Source organism: Camelina sativa, chromosome 12 (assembly GCF_030686135.1).
Source record: "Camelina sativa cultivar CO46 ecotype springtype chromosome 12, ASM3068613v1".
Lineage (NCBI taxonomy): Eukaryota > Viridiplantae > Streptophyta > Magnoliopsida > Brassicales > Brassicaceae > Camelina > Camelina sativa.
The window spans coordinates 19,504,096-19,520,425 of NC_141891.1; the positions used below are offsets into that span (position 1 = coordinate 19,504,096).

At 39.7% G+C, this 16,330-nt stretch overlaps 2 protein-coding genes across 2 annotated transcripts; both read left to right on the forward strand.

The window, feature by feature from the left end:
• Positions 1-2,922: 2,922 nt before the first annotated feature.
• Positions 2,923-5,196, forward strand: LOC104732189 (auxin-responsive protein IAA14-like). Its single transcript, XM_010451724.3, has 5 exons — positions 2,923-3,590; positions 3,708-3,937; positions 4,302-4,437; positions 4,763-4,824; positions 4,934-5,196. Exons 1-5 carry the CDS (start codon positions 3,379-3,381, stop codon positions 4,969-4,971), a joined length of 678 nt encoding a protein of 225 aa, XP_010450026.1. The 5' UTR covers positions 2,923-3,378; the 3' UTR covers positions 4,972-5,196.
• A 2,563-nt stretch (positions 5,197-7,759) lies between these two features.
• On the forward strand, positions 7,760-9,924 carry LOC147930759 (uncharacterized). The gene is made up of 2 exons (XM_087477016.1): positions 7,760-8,539; positions 8,626-9,924. Exons 1-2 carry the CDS (start codon positions 7,760-7,762, stop codon positions 9,922-9,924), a joined length of 2,079 nt encoding a protein of 692 aa, XP_087333142.1.
• Positions 9,925-16,330: the final 6,406 nt, after the last annotated feature.

The following is a 16,330-nucleotide window of genomic DNA, read 5'->3' on the forward strand; positions in this document are numbered from 1 at the left end:
TTGGTAGGCAATTAAAGAAAAGAAAAAGCATTAATCATAGAAGTGAATACAGACATTAATAGACATGTTGATAGAAGTACACATGTTTTTTAGAACCTAAATATTTATTTCACGAATCTTTGAGATTGATAAATTTACGTCAAATATTTTTTTCTGTTACGTATATAGATATATATCTAACTATATACATATATTTCTCTCATACATATTTATGTATATTATGATAAAACGACGAGTCTAAACTAATTTATAGAATTTTGAAAAAATAAATATATCTGTTTATAAAAAAAATTGAAATATATATGAAAATTATATTGTGTACTGTAATTAATTTAGCAAGATTAAACCTGTATTATTCGAGTTCATTAAATCAACTAATCCCATGTAATAAAAGTTAGCTATTAATTAAATTTTATCGATTAAAAGATATTATTAGAAGAAAAAAAAAAGAATGTGTTATCCCATTATATTCACACTTACAAACTATAGTGATATCAATCATTTTTAATGTCAGACTTGTTATACGTCAGTTTATACAATTCAGTTATCTAAGAAAAACAGAGTCATCTTAGTCGAAAGGTCATGGATAAGTGTAACTGTAAACACGAAATATAATAAGAAACTAGATATTCACCCGCAGTACACCGCGAGACTATATATTTTTGTTTAGAAATATAAAATAAAATTTCTTTATTCTATTAACTATATATGTATATAATATATTTTGTATTTTATAATCTATAGTTTTACATCAATACATTATGTAGTGTATAATTTCCATTATCTACATGTAGTGATTTATTATATACATAATATATTCTACATGTAGTGGATATCTTTATTATTCATTAAATTTAATTTAGTCAACAAATATACCTTTTTGTGATTTTTCTTTTTCATTTACAATGTAGAGATAATAGTATTACATAATATATTCTATTTTTATAATTATATGAGTTATAATTTGACTTTGTAATTTTGGCTGTTTTATCTCTATATCATTTAACACTTTTGTATTTATAGTTGTGCAAGTCGATTAAAATGGTGGAGTGTTTTTTGTAAAGTTTGATTTATATCCATTGTTTCTTATTAGTAGGGATCAAAAATCTATATATTAATATATTAGCTACTGAAAAACACTTCGGTGAAGAAGTAAATTTTTTTTTAACAATTTGTGTCAGTTCGGTCCCCAATTTTTTTGAAAAATTAAAGTTATTATCAATAGTTTAATCATTTGATTTTCAAACACATGAAAATACGTTATTATCAACATTTTTTTAGAGAATGAATTAATTAAATATTAAATATTTAATGGTAATGGGTGTTGGTCCAATACTTTTGGAAATATGAATAGGAGAAATTCTTCTTAAGTTAGATTCCAAGTTTGATATTATTAAAACAAAAAAAAATTGTAAAATTATTATTAATGACATGATTATAAATAAGTTCTAACTCTAGGATTTATTTCATAAATGTTTCCAAAATGTATATATAGATAGTTCCTTCTTGATAAATCATTTTTGTAAGATGACTAATAAATGAGAAACAGTTCCTTATCAAGAAGGTCACAATTTTAATGAGAATAAAATACAATTGAAGGAACTATTTCTCATTAAAATTAGTTAAACTAAATAAAAAATAAAAAATGATTTATCAAGAAGGAGAATTCATACAAATGTAAATATCTAATTAATATATACATGAGTCTATTAGATATTTTGTTGAATATCTAGATGAGTTCTTCAGAGTCAGAGGTTATATATATCTGACTTCTTACAAAACAGGATATACATATTTGTTTTTAGTTGCTTAATTTGGATCGGACAAAAAGAAAATTGTTCCTTCTTGATAAATCATTTTTTAATTTTTTATTTAGTTTAACTAATTTAATGAGAAATAGTTCCTTCAATTGTATTTTATTCTCTATTGTTACAATCACATTGTATATAATATATGCAGATGTTAATATGTGTAAAGAATTGGGTATATGTAGTAGATGCCACAAGAATCAAAACTAATTAAGAAACTACCACAAATGTACAGTGTATTTCTCTCTCTCCATTTACAATTACTTTTATACCCATTACATATATTACAAGTTATTCGTTTAAATATCATGTTATTTTTTTTAAGAACGAAATTATATATCGGTTTGGGTTCATAAATAAAATGGTTAAGGTTTAAATTTTACAATTAGAACGAAAATATATGTCGGTTTGGCTTCATAAATAAAATAGTTAGGGTTTAGATTTTACAATTAGAACAAAAATATATGTCGGTTTGGGTTCACAAATGAAATGGTTAGGGTTTATACGTCGGTTTGGGTTCACAAATGAGATGGTTAGGGTTTCGATTTTACAATTAAAACGAAAATATATGTCGGTTTGGGTTCACAAATGAAATGGTTAGGGTTTATATTTTAAAATTAAAATGAAATGACATGCTATTTTAAAAAATATCACCAACTCTTTGACTTTTTAATTTTACACTAAAATTAAAAAGGGTGATTTTGTCTTTTTACACCAAAAAAAACGTGGGCCCTATGGTATTTTCCTAATAAAAAAAGTTGCTGTGGTATTCTCTTAAATACTTTTCAAAACTGTGGTATTTAGTTAATTAACCCTAAAGAATTCATATTATAGCATATTTTTCCTTTAAATATTTATATACATATATATATATATATATTGTTGAATATACAGAAACATGAATTGATACTTATTTGTTGACACCCCAACTGTCACCATCTATGGTTTCCATTTTCATCTGACAATCAATATGCTATGTCAAAAAAAAAAAAAAAAAAAACTTATTTACAAGTTTACAACCCATAAAAATCATCACCACGACATATATTATTGTCTATTTGTCTTCGACGTGAACCAGTTTTCAATAGGTCGTCTTTTATCATTCCATTACACTACGCTTAGCTCTGGCGCAATAATCATCTATCACCTATTTATTCGTAATTTAGACTTTTCAGGTTTTTTTGACAAGAAATGGTGAGATTTACTAAAACCTACTATAATAACATCTAGGAGAAGGCCACGTGTTGGGAATCCTCATATCAAGAAAATGTTGGGTTTTTATATGCACATAAAATACGCAATACACCACTCCTCTCTATTGTTATTGTTCTTTGTTTTTATTCCAACTAAATGATTGCTTACAGAAAGTCAGAGTAATTAATCTCGGGTTAACGCAGATTGTTTTTTACCGCCGATAGGCTATAGTCTCTCTCACTTCCTTATATCATCGACTCTTCTCTCATTCCCCTTTTCTTGTTCCCCTCTTATCAAACTTCACCTCCAACAAGAAAATAGAGAGAGAGAAAGCGATAACGAGAGAAAGAAACAAAAACAAAGAAAGAGAGAAGAAATGAACCTTAAGGAAACGGAGCTCTGCCTTGGGCTCCCCGGAGGCACTGAAACCGTGGCCAAGTCGGGTGTTGGAAATAAGAGAGGCTTCTCTGAGACCGTTGATCTCAAACTCAATCTTCAATCTAACAAACAAGGACATGGGGATCTCAATGTTGCTGGATCTATTAAAGAGAAGACTCTCCTCAAAGACCCTTCTAAGCCTCCTGCTAAGTAAGTTCTGTTAAGACATTTACAAGATTTCTCAAAAGAAGACTAAAAGTACTTTTTAACGACATCTGTGCATACATGATAACATTATTGGGTCTATGTTTGTTATATTGTATGTAGAGCACAAGTGGTGGGTTGGCCACCTGTGAGGAACTACCGTAAAAATGTTATGGCTAATCAGAAGAACGGCGAAACGGATGAGGCAATGAGCAGTGCTGGAGGAACCGTAGCCTTTGTGAAGGTTTCCATGGATGGAGCTCCTTATCTTCGGAAGGTTGACCTTAAGATGTACAACAGCTACAAGGATCTCTCTGATGCCTTGGCCAAAATGTTCAGCTCCTTTACCATGGGTACGCATTTACAAACATAGGTCTTAGATTATTATATTTTTTGCTTTTGCGTTTACGATGTACGTCTATATTTTACCATCTTACATACACACACAAATTGTTAGTTTCAAACGGAAATTAAACGTTTACATGACGTTTTAGCGTTTACACTTTGTAAAATAGTTTACAAAAAAAAAAATTTGATAAAGAATTTGATTTTAAGTTTTTCTAAAACCTAAATTTACATGTAAACTCAAAATATTTAAATACAAACAGTTGAAGTCAATACTCTTGATTTTTTTTTTTTTTCTGTCGGCAGTGAGGTCGTACTATTTATTTGCTATTAAACTAATATGATAAACTTTTGGATATGGATTAATTAAAGAGAGTTATGGAGCACAAGGGATGATAGATTTCATGAACGAGAGTAAAGTGATGGATCTGTTGAACAGCTCTGAGTATGTTCCAAGCTACGAGGACAAAGATGGTGACTGGATGCTCGTTGGTGATGTCCCCTGGCCGTGAGTTTCCTTTATCCTCTTGCTTTCAATAGTTGCCTTACTCTTTATAATTATTTTCCATCCAAAATATAAGAAGTATTCTCTAACGTAACTTGATAAGACCATTATTATTGATATTAATCATTAGAAAATACCAAAGGACAATCAAAATCCATGTGTTATAAATACGCACAAGTTGGCATGGGACAGAACTGAAAGAAGATGTTTAAATTTTATATGTTAGCTCATTTGTAGCTGGCACATCAATTTCTTTTCACTATTGTAATTATATATTGCTTTCAATAGATTTCTATTTTTAGCCACCAACCCATATTATCGATTTCAGGATGTTTGTAGAGTCGTGCAAACGTTTGCGCATTATGAAAGGATCCGAAGCAATTGGCCTTGGTACGGTTTGTTCATTGTTCGTTTCTTTGAGTGTCATATATATTTTTCCTTAAAAAATCATAAATCCAATATATGGTTCTTGCTTTTGTTTTACCCAATTGGGTTTCAGCTCCAAGAGCAATGGAGAAGTGCAAGAACAGATCCTGAACAAAAAAAAAAGAAAGAGGACAATAATGGATTCTTGATTTTTTTATATTTTGTATTGTTGTGATCATATGTGTTTGTAATTTTTAATATTAAGGAGTATATAGGGAAATAGAATTGCTTACGAAAAAGAAGTCACAAATTGGTATTTGATCAGAAGTCAAAAGTTTAAATATGTATGTGTTTATGTTTCATCTCTTAAGTTGAAATCATATCAGTTTAAGAAAATTCAGTTTGATCGGTGGAAGCAATCGTATCGGACACCGATCGGCCTAGACTATCATATCGATGTGGGGGGAGAAGGAGATAGAAACAAAGCGGTAAAACAGTTATTTGTAGTAGTTATAAATTTTTTTATTAAAAGTATTTGGATATTTAATCATATTTTGTTTCAAAAGATTTTTTTCTTATTTCATTTTTTTCTTTTGGTTGTTTTCTATCAACTAAAACAAAAACAGAAAAGAAAAAATACTTTGAATTCCTTTATCACTAGTAAATTGGAAAAACAAGGAAAACATAATATGTTATAATTTTTTTTTTAATGGTGAAACTTAGGATCCACATCGTAACACAATTTACTCTTTTATTCTCTAATTATGTTGGAAGAATTTATTAAATTCAGGACCCATGAAGGCAGTAGGGAACAAGAGCATGTGCATGTTCATGGGTATTGCAATTCATCCCCATTATGTTTGTGGCACCCTTTTTCCTCTATTATAAGGAAACTTTTTTTTATATATATAGTTCTTCTTTTATTTATAAATGATTTCTCTTATATCAATTAAGAAAATTTATCATATTCCTGATCGGTTTATTGTAAAGAAAATAGTAAACCGCGAACTAAGGTGCAATAAACTGATAATGACATGAACAAAAGAGTAGCAACGTAAAATTTTGCAGCTCTGTTGGATCTGACACTTGGGTAGTTGGGTTCAACCCAGAAAAAGTCCATTATGGTTGAACTGAAGTGTAGTCGAAGTGATAGACGCTAGGAAGCTCCATGGTGAAGCCGAAAATTCATTATCGTTGTCGAAGTGAAGTCCAGTCGAAGTGCCCTAAAGAGGCCGATTATCTAAAACCTAATCCATCAAAGAAGGCTCGAGAGATGCAATGGATAACAGTCCAAGAAGGAACAAAGCAATAAAGGACGTCGAAACGATGGAGACCATGGGTCAGGTTGATATGGTTATATATAGTCATATCACTCTTAATTATCTTATCTTATGTTTTCGTAATGTAAGCTTAGTTTTTACTATGTTCGTTAATCGTTATCCTACTTTTAGTTTTAGTATCTTCCTTTTTATACATGAAAACGTTTTAACCAAAAAAAAAAAACGGAGAAAATGGAACTAATAATCCATTTGAAGAAAATTTGGATTGAAACGGAGAAATCCAGACATAAATTTGCGAGTAAATCAACACTATTGTGATTTTTTTTTTTATAACTCAGTAGTGATTCTAAAGGCTTTCTAGCTAGACCCAAAGACTAATTTCCTGGGGTTGGGAAAAACCATATTAAATTTCGAAGCTCCGTGGCCAATATTACGTGAATCCAAGTGACGGAATTTTTCTCTCTTTACCATTGGAGCAAGGCGACTTGGTTAATGCTTTTGTGATATCAGACTTGGTCTTGAACACAAAATTTGTAATGATGCAACCAAAGAAAGAGAACAATATAATTATGTATCATAAAAGCAAAAGATAACGTAAAATTAGATTTTCTTCAAGAAATTTTTTGAATTATGGTTACATGAAAATTTGTACGTAAATGAGAAATTAATTTCTTATCTTATTGCATAAACTTTAGTTTTCATATTATATTAATTTGAATAAGTATGGAATAACATGAAAGGATAGCCAAAAAAAAAAGAGTCTAAAAAGGCTCCCAAGTATGATTTTCTAGAACTTTCTTCTGACCAAGCTTTTCGACGCTGGCGGTGCTAATGCTCCGATCTACTTCTTTTCGTTTCCTGTTTTGCAATTTCTTTCCCCAGTTTTTTCCCTTGTTTAACCCTTTTGAAACTCTCTTGACCTATGTTCCCGAACCAAACCTCGACAATGGTCTGCTCCTGCCGATTGTTCACTCACCGAAGATGATATTTCCTCAGCAGCAAATCTCTCTACATAGCTTGGGTAGCCGCTGCACTTTTCCTTCATATTGACAATTGCTTGAGAAACTAGGATTTTCCCCAGTAGACATAGTTTCTGATTTTGATTCATTTCACGGCCATCGTCTGCTCCTGCTGATAGCACCATTAATCTCTCCGTCAATCTTGGGCAGTCAGTGTTGTACCCACGATCTGTCATCTCGGACAATAGGCAAGAAGGCCTAGGTCGGGCTTTTCTAATGGGCCAAGAGCGTATTACTGATCGGCCCATTAGGCCCGGAGAAAGGGAGAGAGCGTGGAGATGCTTCGCGCTGGTCAGCTCGCAGCTCGGGCCTGGTCAAAGATTCTCGCATTCAAGAGAATTAATTAGACCGCTCAAATCGTGCCCTATTAATTGTGCATTGATTGGGTAATAAATTGGTCGGTATAAATATGTAAGGGGGGGATGACTTGTGGGGGATCCGATATTTTTTCCAAAAAAGCAATACAAATTCAAATACTCAAAAACTCTCTCAATTCAGTTCGGAACTACTTAACGGCGGTAAGCTCCTCCACATTCAAATCACTTCGGAAGGAGAAACTCGTTTTCAGTTCTCACATTTGGCGCTAGAAGGAGGGGAGTTATCGCCTGACTCTCATTAGTTCCGATTTCATACACAAACACACTCCACACAACTACCGCTATGGCAACCAGCTCTCCCAATCAGGCATCCTTGGAGGTGATCCAGAAGCTCCTGCAGGACTTGTCTGAGAAGTCCGACCGTCAGCAAGCCGCCTCCGCCGCTCTTACTGAACGTTTTGACAGCTTGGAGGGTCAAGTCTCCGCTCGTCTGGAGGAAGTCACGACGACCGTAGCAGACCTCTCAGCCTCCCACCGCGCGTACGCTGATCGGGTCGATCTCCTGTCCTCTGACCAAAACCCACGACGACGTGCTTTGGATTTCTCCGGTGTAACTCCACCATCCACCTCGCAGGTGGCAGCAGTAAATGTCACCCCGGGAGATTCGTTCCCGCATCAAATCAACACGCAAACAGCGCCACCATTGGTTGGCGATGGTCACACTCCGGTTCAGCCCGGCGTCATCAGATCTTCCGAGGTCCCAGTCCGTCTTCCTCTCCCTGTAGATGGAAACACTCCGACTCCGGGGTATGTTACCAATCCCGAGATCTTCCGCATGCAGAGCGAAATCCGGGATATGCGGTCTGTGATGCACAGTGCAACCACTTCGGCTCCGGATATCTGTCGAGTAATCGAGGAATCAAGGCGAACTCCTTTTTCCGATCAAATAGCCCGAGTCCGCATCAGAGATACTAGCAAAATTAAATTCTCGAGCTACGAAGGAAAAGGAGATCCGACCAATCATCTCAAGACTTTCTTGCTGACAGCTAGCCGGGTGGACCTCGAACCCCATGAATCAGACGTTGGATACTGCAAGCTGTTCGCAGAGACGTTTTGCGGACCGGTACTGCTTTGGTTCGCGTCTTTAGCAGCTGGTTCCATAACAATTTTCACCGAGCTGTCGACTTCGTTCGTCAAGCAGTATTCTAGCTTGATCGAAACCGCGGTGCAGATGCTCAACTCTGGAACTTAAACCAAAAGGCTGGAGAGTCTCTCCGGTCTTACATAACAAAGTTCAAGGAGATCCAGGTCAAGATTCCAGGACTCTCGGACTCCACCGCCCTGGCCGCGCTTAAGAACGGCCTCTGGCATGAATCTCGTTTCCGCGAAGAGCTGTCCGCGAATCGGTTCCCAACCATTCAGGATGCATTACACCGAGCTTCGAACTGGATAGTCGCGGAAGAAGACAAAATCGCCGCTGCGCAAAAGCAAAACGCTCTGCCTACAGGAAAACCACGATTCGAAGCGCTTGCCAAAAAGACTCCGCCTACGACTCCGAAGTCCGGGCCAAGCACGTTCGCAATCGTTCAATCTCCTAAAAAGAATTCTCCGAAGAATTCACCGTCCAAACCGCCATTCTCACCGCGGTCCAAGAGTGGCGTACTCCCAAGTAACAAGTGGGTCCGAGATGAGGACACGTACTGCGAGCTCCACAAAACCAACAGTCATTCCACTCGTGACTGTAAGAAGCTGATGCACCTCCTCGCAGAGAAGTATGTGGCGGGGGAAATGCCAAACGTAACAATCGAGGAGTTAGAGCAGAAATCGACTCCCGAGGTGGACGAAGATGCTCCACCTTCGAAAAAACCGAAGCAGTTCGACGGCAATGAAACCCCCAAGAAAAGAATCGACGTGATAATGGGGGGATCGCGTCTCTTTCGGAACTCCATCACTGCGATCAAAGACCATCAGCGGAAGCTCACTAGCCCCCAGCCGAAGCGAGCTAAGGTAGCAGCAAGCGATCTACCTAAAATTTCTTTTTCCGAGAAGAAAACTGAGGGGCTGGACACTCCGCACGATGACGCACTCGTCATTTCACTTGACGTGGCGAACCACGAGGTCTGCCGAATCCTAATTGACACTGGGAGTTCGGTAGACTTGATTTTCCTCGAAACGCTCACTAGAATGGGTATCGGGAAAGAACACATCGTAGGACCGCCCTCACCTTTGGTCTCGTTCACTAGCGAGACTTCAATGTCTTTGGGCACGATTACATTACCGGTGTCCACTCAAGGAGTGGTTAAAATGGTGGAGTTCACGGTTTTCGACCGACCTGCGGCCTATAATGTTATTTTGGGAACTCCCTGGCTCTACCAGAAGAAGGCAGTGGCCTCAACGTACCATCAGTGCGTCAAATTTCTGACCCCGCACGGAGTCCGGGAGGTTCTAGGAAGCCAAAGGACGGCAAGGAGCTGTTACCTTGCAAGTCACAAGCTCCTGATCCAATAGCAACCACAGCTTGAGGTCCGGAAGAATCCAGTTCGGAAGCAGTTAAAAGGCGACCTCACTGAGTCCATTTTCATCAATGATAAGTTCCCGGATCAGGAAATCAAGATTGGAGTGGGATTGGATAGCGAGCTCCGTGCCAGTCTGATAACCTTCCTAAAAGAAAGTATGGCCACCTTCGCATGGTCGGTAGACGAGATGCCCGGTATCAGTCCAGAAGTTATCTCCCACGAGCTGAATGTGGACCCTACGTTCCGACCTGTAAAGCAGAAGCGAAGGAAGCTGGGTCCTGAGCGAGCTGAAATCGTTAATAAAGAGGTTGAACGTTTACTGAAGGCAGGACAGATACGCGAAGTAAAGTACCCTAAGTGGCTCGCAAACACAGTGGTAGTCAAAAAGAAGAATGGAAAGTCACGAGTCTACGTTGATTTTACCGACCTGAATAAGGCGTGCCCCAAAGACAGCTTTCCACTTCCGCATATCGACCGGCTAGTTGAGTCCACTTCGGGTCAAGAGCTGATTTCTTTCATGGATGCTTTCTCTGGCTACAACCAAATCCTTATGAACCCGGACGACCAGGAGAAGACTGCATTCATTACGGACCGCGGGATTTACTGCTACAAGGTGATGCCTTTTGGGTTAAAAAATGCGGGAGCAACTTACCAGAGACTGGTGAATCGAATGTTCGAGCATCAACTCGGAAAGACCATGGAAGTCTACATCGATGACATGCTGGTAAAATCAATGGAAGCTAGCTCGCATCTCGCTGATCTGAAAGTCTGCTTCGACATCCTGAATCAGTTCGGGATGAAGCTTAACCCCACTAAATGCACATTTGCAGTCCCATCAGGGGAATTTCTGGGGTACATCGTCACAGAAAGAGGAATTGAAGCGAACCCAAGGCAGATTAATGCTTTCCTGTCTATGAGTTCTCCTAGGACCTTGCGCGAGGTGCAACATCTTAACGGACGGATCGCAGCTCTCAACCGCTTCATTTCTCAATCTACGGACAAATGCCTCCCTTTCTACCAGCTGTTACGGAAAGGGGGAAAAAACTTCTTATGGGATGTGAAATGCGAGGAGGCGTTCGCTCAGCTTAAAGCCTATCTATCTGAATCACCGGTCTTGGCTAAGCCTGAGTTCGGTGAGCCGCTCTTTCTTTACGTCGCCGTATCGGACAGTGCGGTCAGCGGAGTCTTGGTTCGTGAGGAAAGGGGGGAGCAGCGACCAATTTTCTATATCATCAAGTCATTTACTGGGGCGGAGTCCAGGTACCCTATGATGGAAAAATTGGCCCTAGCAGTAGTCACTTTGGCAAGAAAACTGCAGCCTTACTTCCAGTCCCATACAATCATAATCCTGACGACGCAACCACTACGGACGGTATTACATAGTCCGAGCCAGTCCGGGAGGCTAGGTAAATGGTCTGTTGAGTTGAGTGAATACGACATCGAGTTCCGGACTCGAACTTGTGCAAAGGCGCAAGTGCTGGCTGATTTCTTGATCGAACTCCCACTAGCCTCTTCGGTTAGCAACAATGTCGAAGTCCCATGGACGTTGTATGTCGACGGCGTTTCTTCCAAGTCGGGAGCAGGAATTGGGGTCCGCCTCGCTTCCCTTACAGGCGAAGTGATCGAGCAGTCATTTCGCTTGGCTTTCGGTGCGTCCAACAATGAAGCCGAGTACGAATCCTTCCTTGCTGGTTTACGCCTCGCAGTAGGGATTGGTGTCCGAAAACTCCGAGCTTTCTGCGATTCACAGCTGGTCACCAACCAGTTTTTGGGGGAGTACGAGACAAAGGATGGTCGTATGGAGGCTTATTTGTCCACAGCTCGGGAACTAGTCACTAAGTTCGAGGATTTTGAAATCACTAAGATCCCACGAAGTGAAAACTCCGCTGCGGACGCTTTAGCATCTTTGGCGTCCACTTCGGATCCCGCGACGACCAGGATTATCCCCGTCGAAGTTATCCAATATCCGAGCATTCGACTAGAAAACTCAAACGTCGTCACCAGGGCAATGAAAAAGCAGCTGGCCGCAGAGGAGGCAGCTGGCAAGACGTCTGCGGACTCTTTGCCACCAAAGGACCCAGCCCCCGTTATGCCTACTCCAATGGATGTTCACCCACCTCTGGCAGAGCTAGACGCGAGTCAAATTCCGGAACCGGCAAGCTCACCGGTTGCCAATCAAGCTGTTATCCCACATGCTACTTTGGGCGGCACGAATTCTAACAGCTGGGGGGCAGATGACTGGCGGAGCCCGATCTGGGCTTACTTGGAAAAAGGGGAACTCCCAGCCGACAAATGGGCAGCTAGGAAACTCAAGGTTGTCAGTGCGCGGTACTGCGTTCACAATGGAATACTTCTACACCAAAGTGTAGCTGGTCCGTATCTAACATGCGTGGCTGGTAGTGAGCCTGCGATGCTAATGCGAGCTGTTCACGATGGTCCCAATGGAAATCACTCTGGAGATCGGACTCTGGCTTTTAAAATCAAAAGGCAAGGTTACTTCTGGCCTACCATGGTCACGGACTGCGAAAGATATTCTCGAGCTTGTGAGAAGTGTCAGAAGCACGCCCCGTCAATTCATCAACCTGCCCAGCTCCTGTCTTCGGTGTCCGCACCTTACCCATTCATGAGGTGGTCTATGGATATCATCGGTCCATTACATCGAGGACCAGGAGGAGTTCAGTACGTGCTCGCTCTTACCGACTATTTCTCCAAGTGGGTAGAAGCGGCAGCCTATGCAAAAGTAACAAGTGACGAAGTAGAGCAGTTCGTGCTTAAAAGCATAATCTATCGGTATGGCGTCCCGTGTGAAATCGTCACGGACAATGGTCCACAGTTCATCTCCTCGAAGTTCGAAGAGTTCTGCGCGAAGTGGAAAATTCGACTCAGTAAGTCAACTCCTCGTTACCCACAAGGTAATGGGCAAGCCGAGGCGATGAATAAGGTCATACTTGCCAACTTGAAGAAACGGCTCGATGCTCGCAAGGGGCGCTGGCCGGACGAACTTTAGGGCGTCCTCTGGGCGATCCGAACAACACCTCGTCGGGCCACTAATGAGACACCTTTCTCCCTGGTTTACGGAGTTGATGCCGTAGTCCCAGCCGATATAGCAGTACTCGGAATCCGTACCTTGCTAAACCCGCTCCGAGCTGAGGAGAATGAAGAATTCCTACAGGATACTCTCGATACAATCAACGAGCGTCGGGACCAGGCCTTGGTTCGGATCCAGAATTACCATAACGCAGTAGCTCGATACTATAACTCCAAAATCCGAAGAAGATCCTTGGCAGTTGGCGACTTAGTCCTCCGGAAAGTTTACGAGAACACCGAGGAGCTCAATGCAGGAAAGCTGGGAATTAACTGGGAAGGACCGTACCGAATTACTCGCGAAGTCTGTAACGGAGTCTATCAGCTCGAGGACTCAGAGGGAAAACCAGTCCCGAGGTCTTGGAATTCTTTGCACCTTAAACTCTTTTACAGTTAATTTATTTGTATCGAACTACGATTTAGTTTGATACGTAGGTAGCCCACTTCGGATCCAGCTATCCATATTAATAAAATTTAAAGTTTTCTTAAACTTTTTTTTATTAATACTGGTTTCCCAAAAAAAAAAAAAAAAAGCCGAAGTCTGACTTCGCATATATCATTTAAGCCAAGGTTCGTCTTCGCAGGTCTAAACCGAAGTTTTCACTTCGTACTCAGCTTTACTTTAAAGCTTAACGTTGCGAAAACTCTAAACCGAAGTTCTTACTTCGTACTCCACTTTACTTAGTAAAGTCAAAACTTAGTTTCTTATCTAAACCGAAGTATCCACTTCGTACTCAACTTTACTTATTAATGTTGGGGTGTCATCTTTTCAAACTACTTAGCCGAAGTTCTTACTTCGTGTCTATTCCTGCTCATATCATCTTTTAAAACAAAAGATTGCGGAAATTAAGTTCGCATTTAAGATAACAAAACAAAAAAAAATTTGGAGTGGTCACCACGACCAAAACACTCCAAAACAAGTATGAAAATAAGTACTACAAACAGGGGGGCTACCCGTGCCAAAACAACCCCAAAACGATTACTAAGGATTAGGAAGAACGGGATCAGACGCCACTTCGGATAGGGCCAATGTAATGACCCTCACCAAGAGTAAAAATCCCAAAATAAAAGATCAAGGGAATGGACCAGAAAAGGCTTGAAAAGAAAGAAGATGTAAAACAAAGAAGAACGACCAGAAGAAGTCCGAGGAAAAAGCCAGGAGTTGAAAAAATGACCAAACCAAGACGGAGTGACCGGGAGTATGGCCAGGACCCTAAGGATGATCGAGGAGTCGAGAAAAATTAGTCGAGGAGTCGAAAAAAGGTTGCTGAGAAAACTTATCAAGAGGAACGTTAACGACTAACCAATGGACGGGAGGACCGATAGCATCAAAGAATACCGGAAGGAAACATCGAAGGTGTTAGGCAAAAGATGGAGTGTTTTGGGAAAAATTATTATTTTCTCAAAATTTCGGCCAATAAGAATCAAGATAAGTGGGAGATTAATTTTTCAAGAAAGCTTAGTGGGATTAATGGGAAATTAATTCCCAAGGAAGAAGTGGTGTTTAAGGAGGCCAAGTCATGCAATTTTACACCAAGGAGAAGAAGTGGAGCAAATTAGGCCAAGTCATGCGACATTAAGAAAGGAGTTAGTGGGAGAATTAAAAATTCAAGAAGATTAAGGAAGTTAGTGGAAGATTAAGCTTAATCAAGGTGATTAAGGAAGAAGTGGTGTTAAGGTGGCCAAGTCTCACTAATTTCTACCAAGAAGACTTAGAGAGAAGAAGAGAACCACATTGAGCCAAGTTTCATCAATATTTGCCAAGTAATTCAAGGGAGAAAATGTGGGTAACATGGAGCCAAGTCACACATTTGCCTTATAAAATTTTGTGGAGATTAGAAGACATGCACTAATAAAAGAGGAGACATGCACTAATAAGGAGGAGTTTTATGCACTAATAAAGAAGGATTAGGAGGCTGATTGGCGAGCTTTGATTGGAAGGAGAAGCACTTGTCGCATAAACAAGAAAAGGAGAAGACACATGTCGATTTGCACTAAGGAAAGGAAGAGGATTCGAGCATTATAAATAGAGGAATGGAGACTCATTACCAAAAGTTTCTCACATTTCTCTCAACACTCAAACGCATAAAGCTTTGCTTTCTCTCAAAGACAAGAGAGGAACAAGAGAGATCATCGAGAGAGAGAGATCATCGAGTAAAAGAAAGAGTTGCCGTCGAAGTATTTATAGACGAAGGAGCGGAGCTGTTAGCTGGTGAGCATCGAGAAAACACGGTGTTAGTGTTGATATCAAGCTGTCGAAGAGAAGGGAGTCTCTGTCGAAGAGGCCGTTGAGAGAGAGACGCGGTTGGACTAAGTAAGTCGAGAACGGGAACGGTTGAAGGAGTGGAGGATTGTCAAGCGAGGACCGTCTGATCGTGTGGTGCCGTGAGTCTGTGCAGTCATCGTCGATACGCGAAAGGTGAGTCTGAGATAGTGCATGTTGGATGGATGCATGTAGCTTTGGTTGAAATTGATTGCATGCCGAGTAGGATTCATTTCAGTGAAAGGTGTAGGAACACATCTAACTTGAATCCCCATGCATGTTAAATACGGTTGCGTTTTAAGTAAATTTGGGACTTAAAACTTGGTTAGAGTTGCATGCTAAAAAGAGTTGGTTTAACTTGAATATTTTCTTGTTAAAATCCGGTTGCATGCGTGATAAACGATTAAATAATTTGCATTGTTTTGCATAATTTTAATCGAGGTTAGAACATGCACAAATAAATCTAAGGATTTAAATGAGTAAATCGGTTAGGCTGCATGTTAATTTGGACTTAAGATTTAAATGGGTAAATCTTAAATGGTTGCATGTGTAATAGGACTTGTAGCATAATTTCGCTCAAGTGGCTTATATTGTTTGCATGCCGGTAAAATAATCTTAAGTTGCTTGATTTATATTCTTGCTTCTTGTTGATTATTGCATGTTGTATTCTTGCTTGATTTCATGCTAACGTGCTTGATTTATCATTGCTTGAATTTGGGGTTATGTGTTTTATTTTAGCTTAGTCTCTTGAATTCGTTTCTTGAGTCTTAAGCTAGAGAAGTGTGACGATATTTCTGTTTCCAAAAGTGTATGTCGCGCGTGAGTTCCCGACGACCACTCGCGCGAGGACATTGTCACGGCTGGCTAGCTACTAGCGTGACCGCTACATGACGATGTAGCTAAAGGTGGGATCATGCCGGAGAACTTTGTGGTCTCGGCATGGAGAAGGAGATGGAACGGAACAGATTATCGAAGGGCCCTAGGTGTAGAGAGTCTAGAGTAATCAAGTGTCTCTTGTTTATGGCTAGGCGTCTTTGCATGTTGCGTATGG

Bases quoted from the DNA above. Each gene is read 5' to 3' on its own strand.
- LOC104732189 (XM_010451724.3), top strand. From the start codon at position 3,379: ATGAACCTTAAGGAAACGGAGCTCTGCCTTGGGCTCCCCGGAGGCACT. The intron at 4,438-4,762 runs GTGAGTTTCCTT...TATCGATTTCAG, and splicing joins GTTGGTGATGTCCCCTGGCC to GATGTTTGTAGAGTCGTGCA. The intron at 4,825-4,933 runs GTACGGTTTGTT...ATTGGGTTTCAG, and splicing joins ATCCGAAGCAATTGGCCTTG to CTCCAAGAGCAATGGAGAAG.
- LOC147930759 (XM_087477016.1), top strand. From the start codon at position 7,760: ATGGCAACCAGCTCTCCCAATCAGGCATCCTTGGAGGTGATCCAGAAG. The intron at 8,540-8,625 runs GTACTGCTTTGG...GCAGTATTCTAG, and splicing joins CAGAGACGTTTTGCGGACCG to CTTGATCGAAACCGCGGTGC.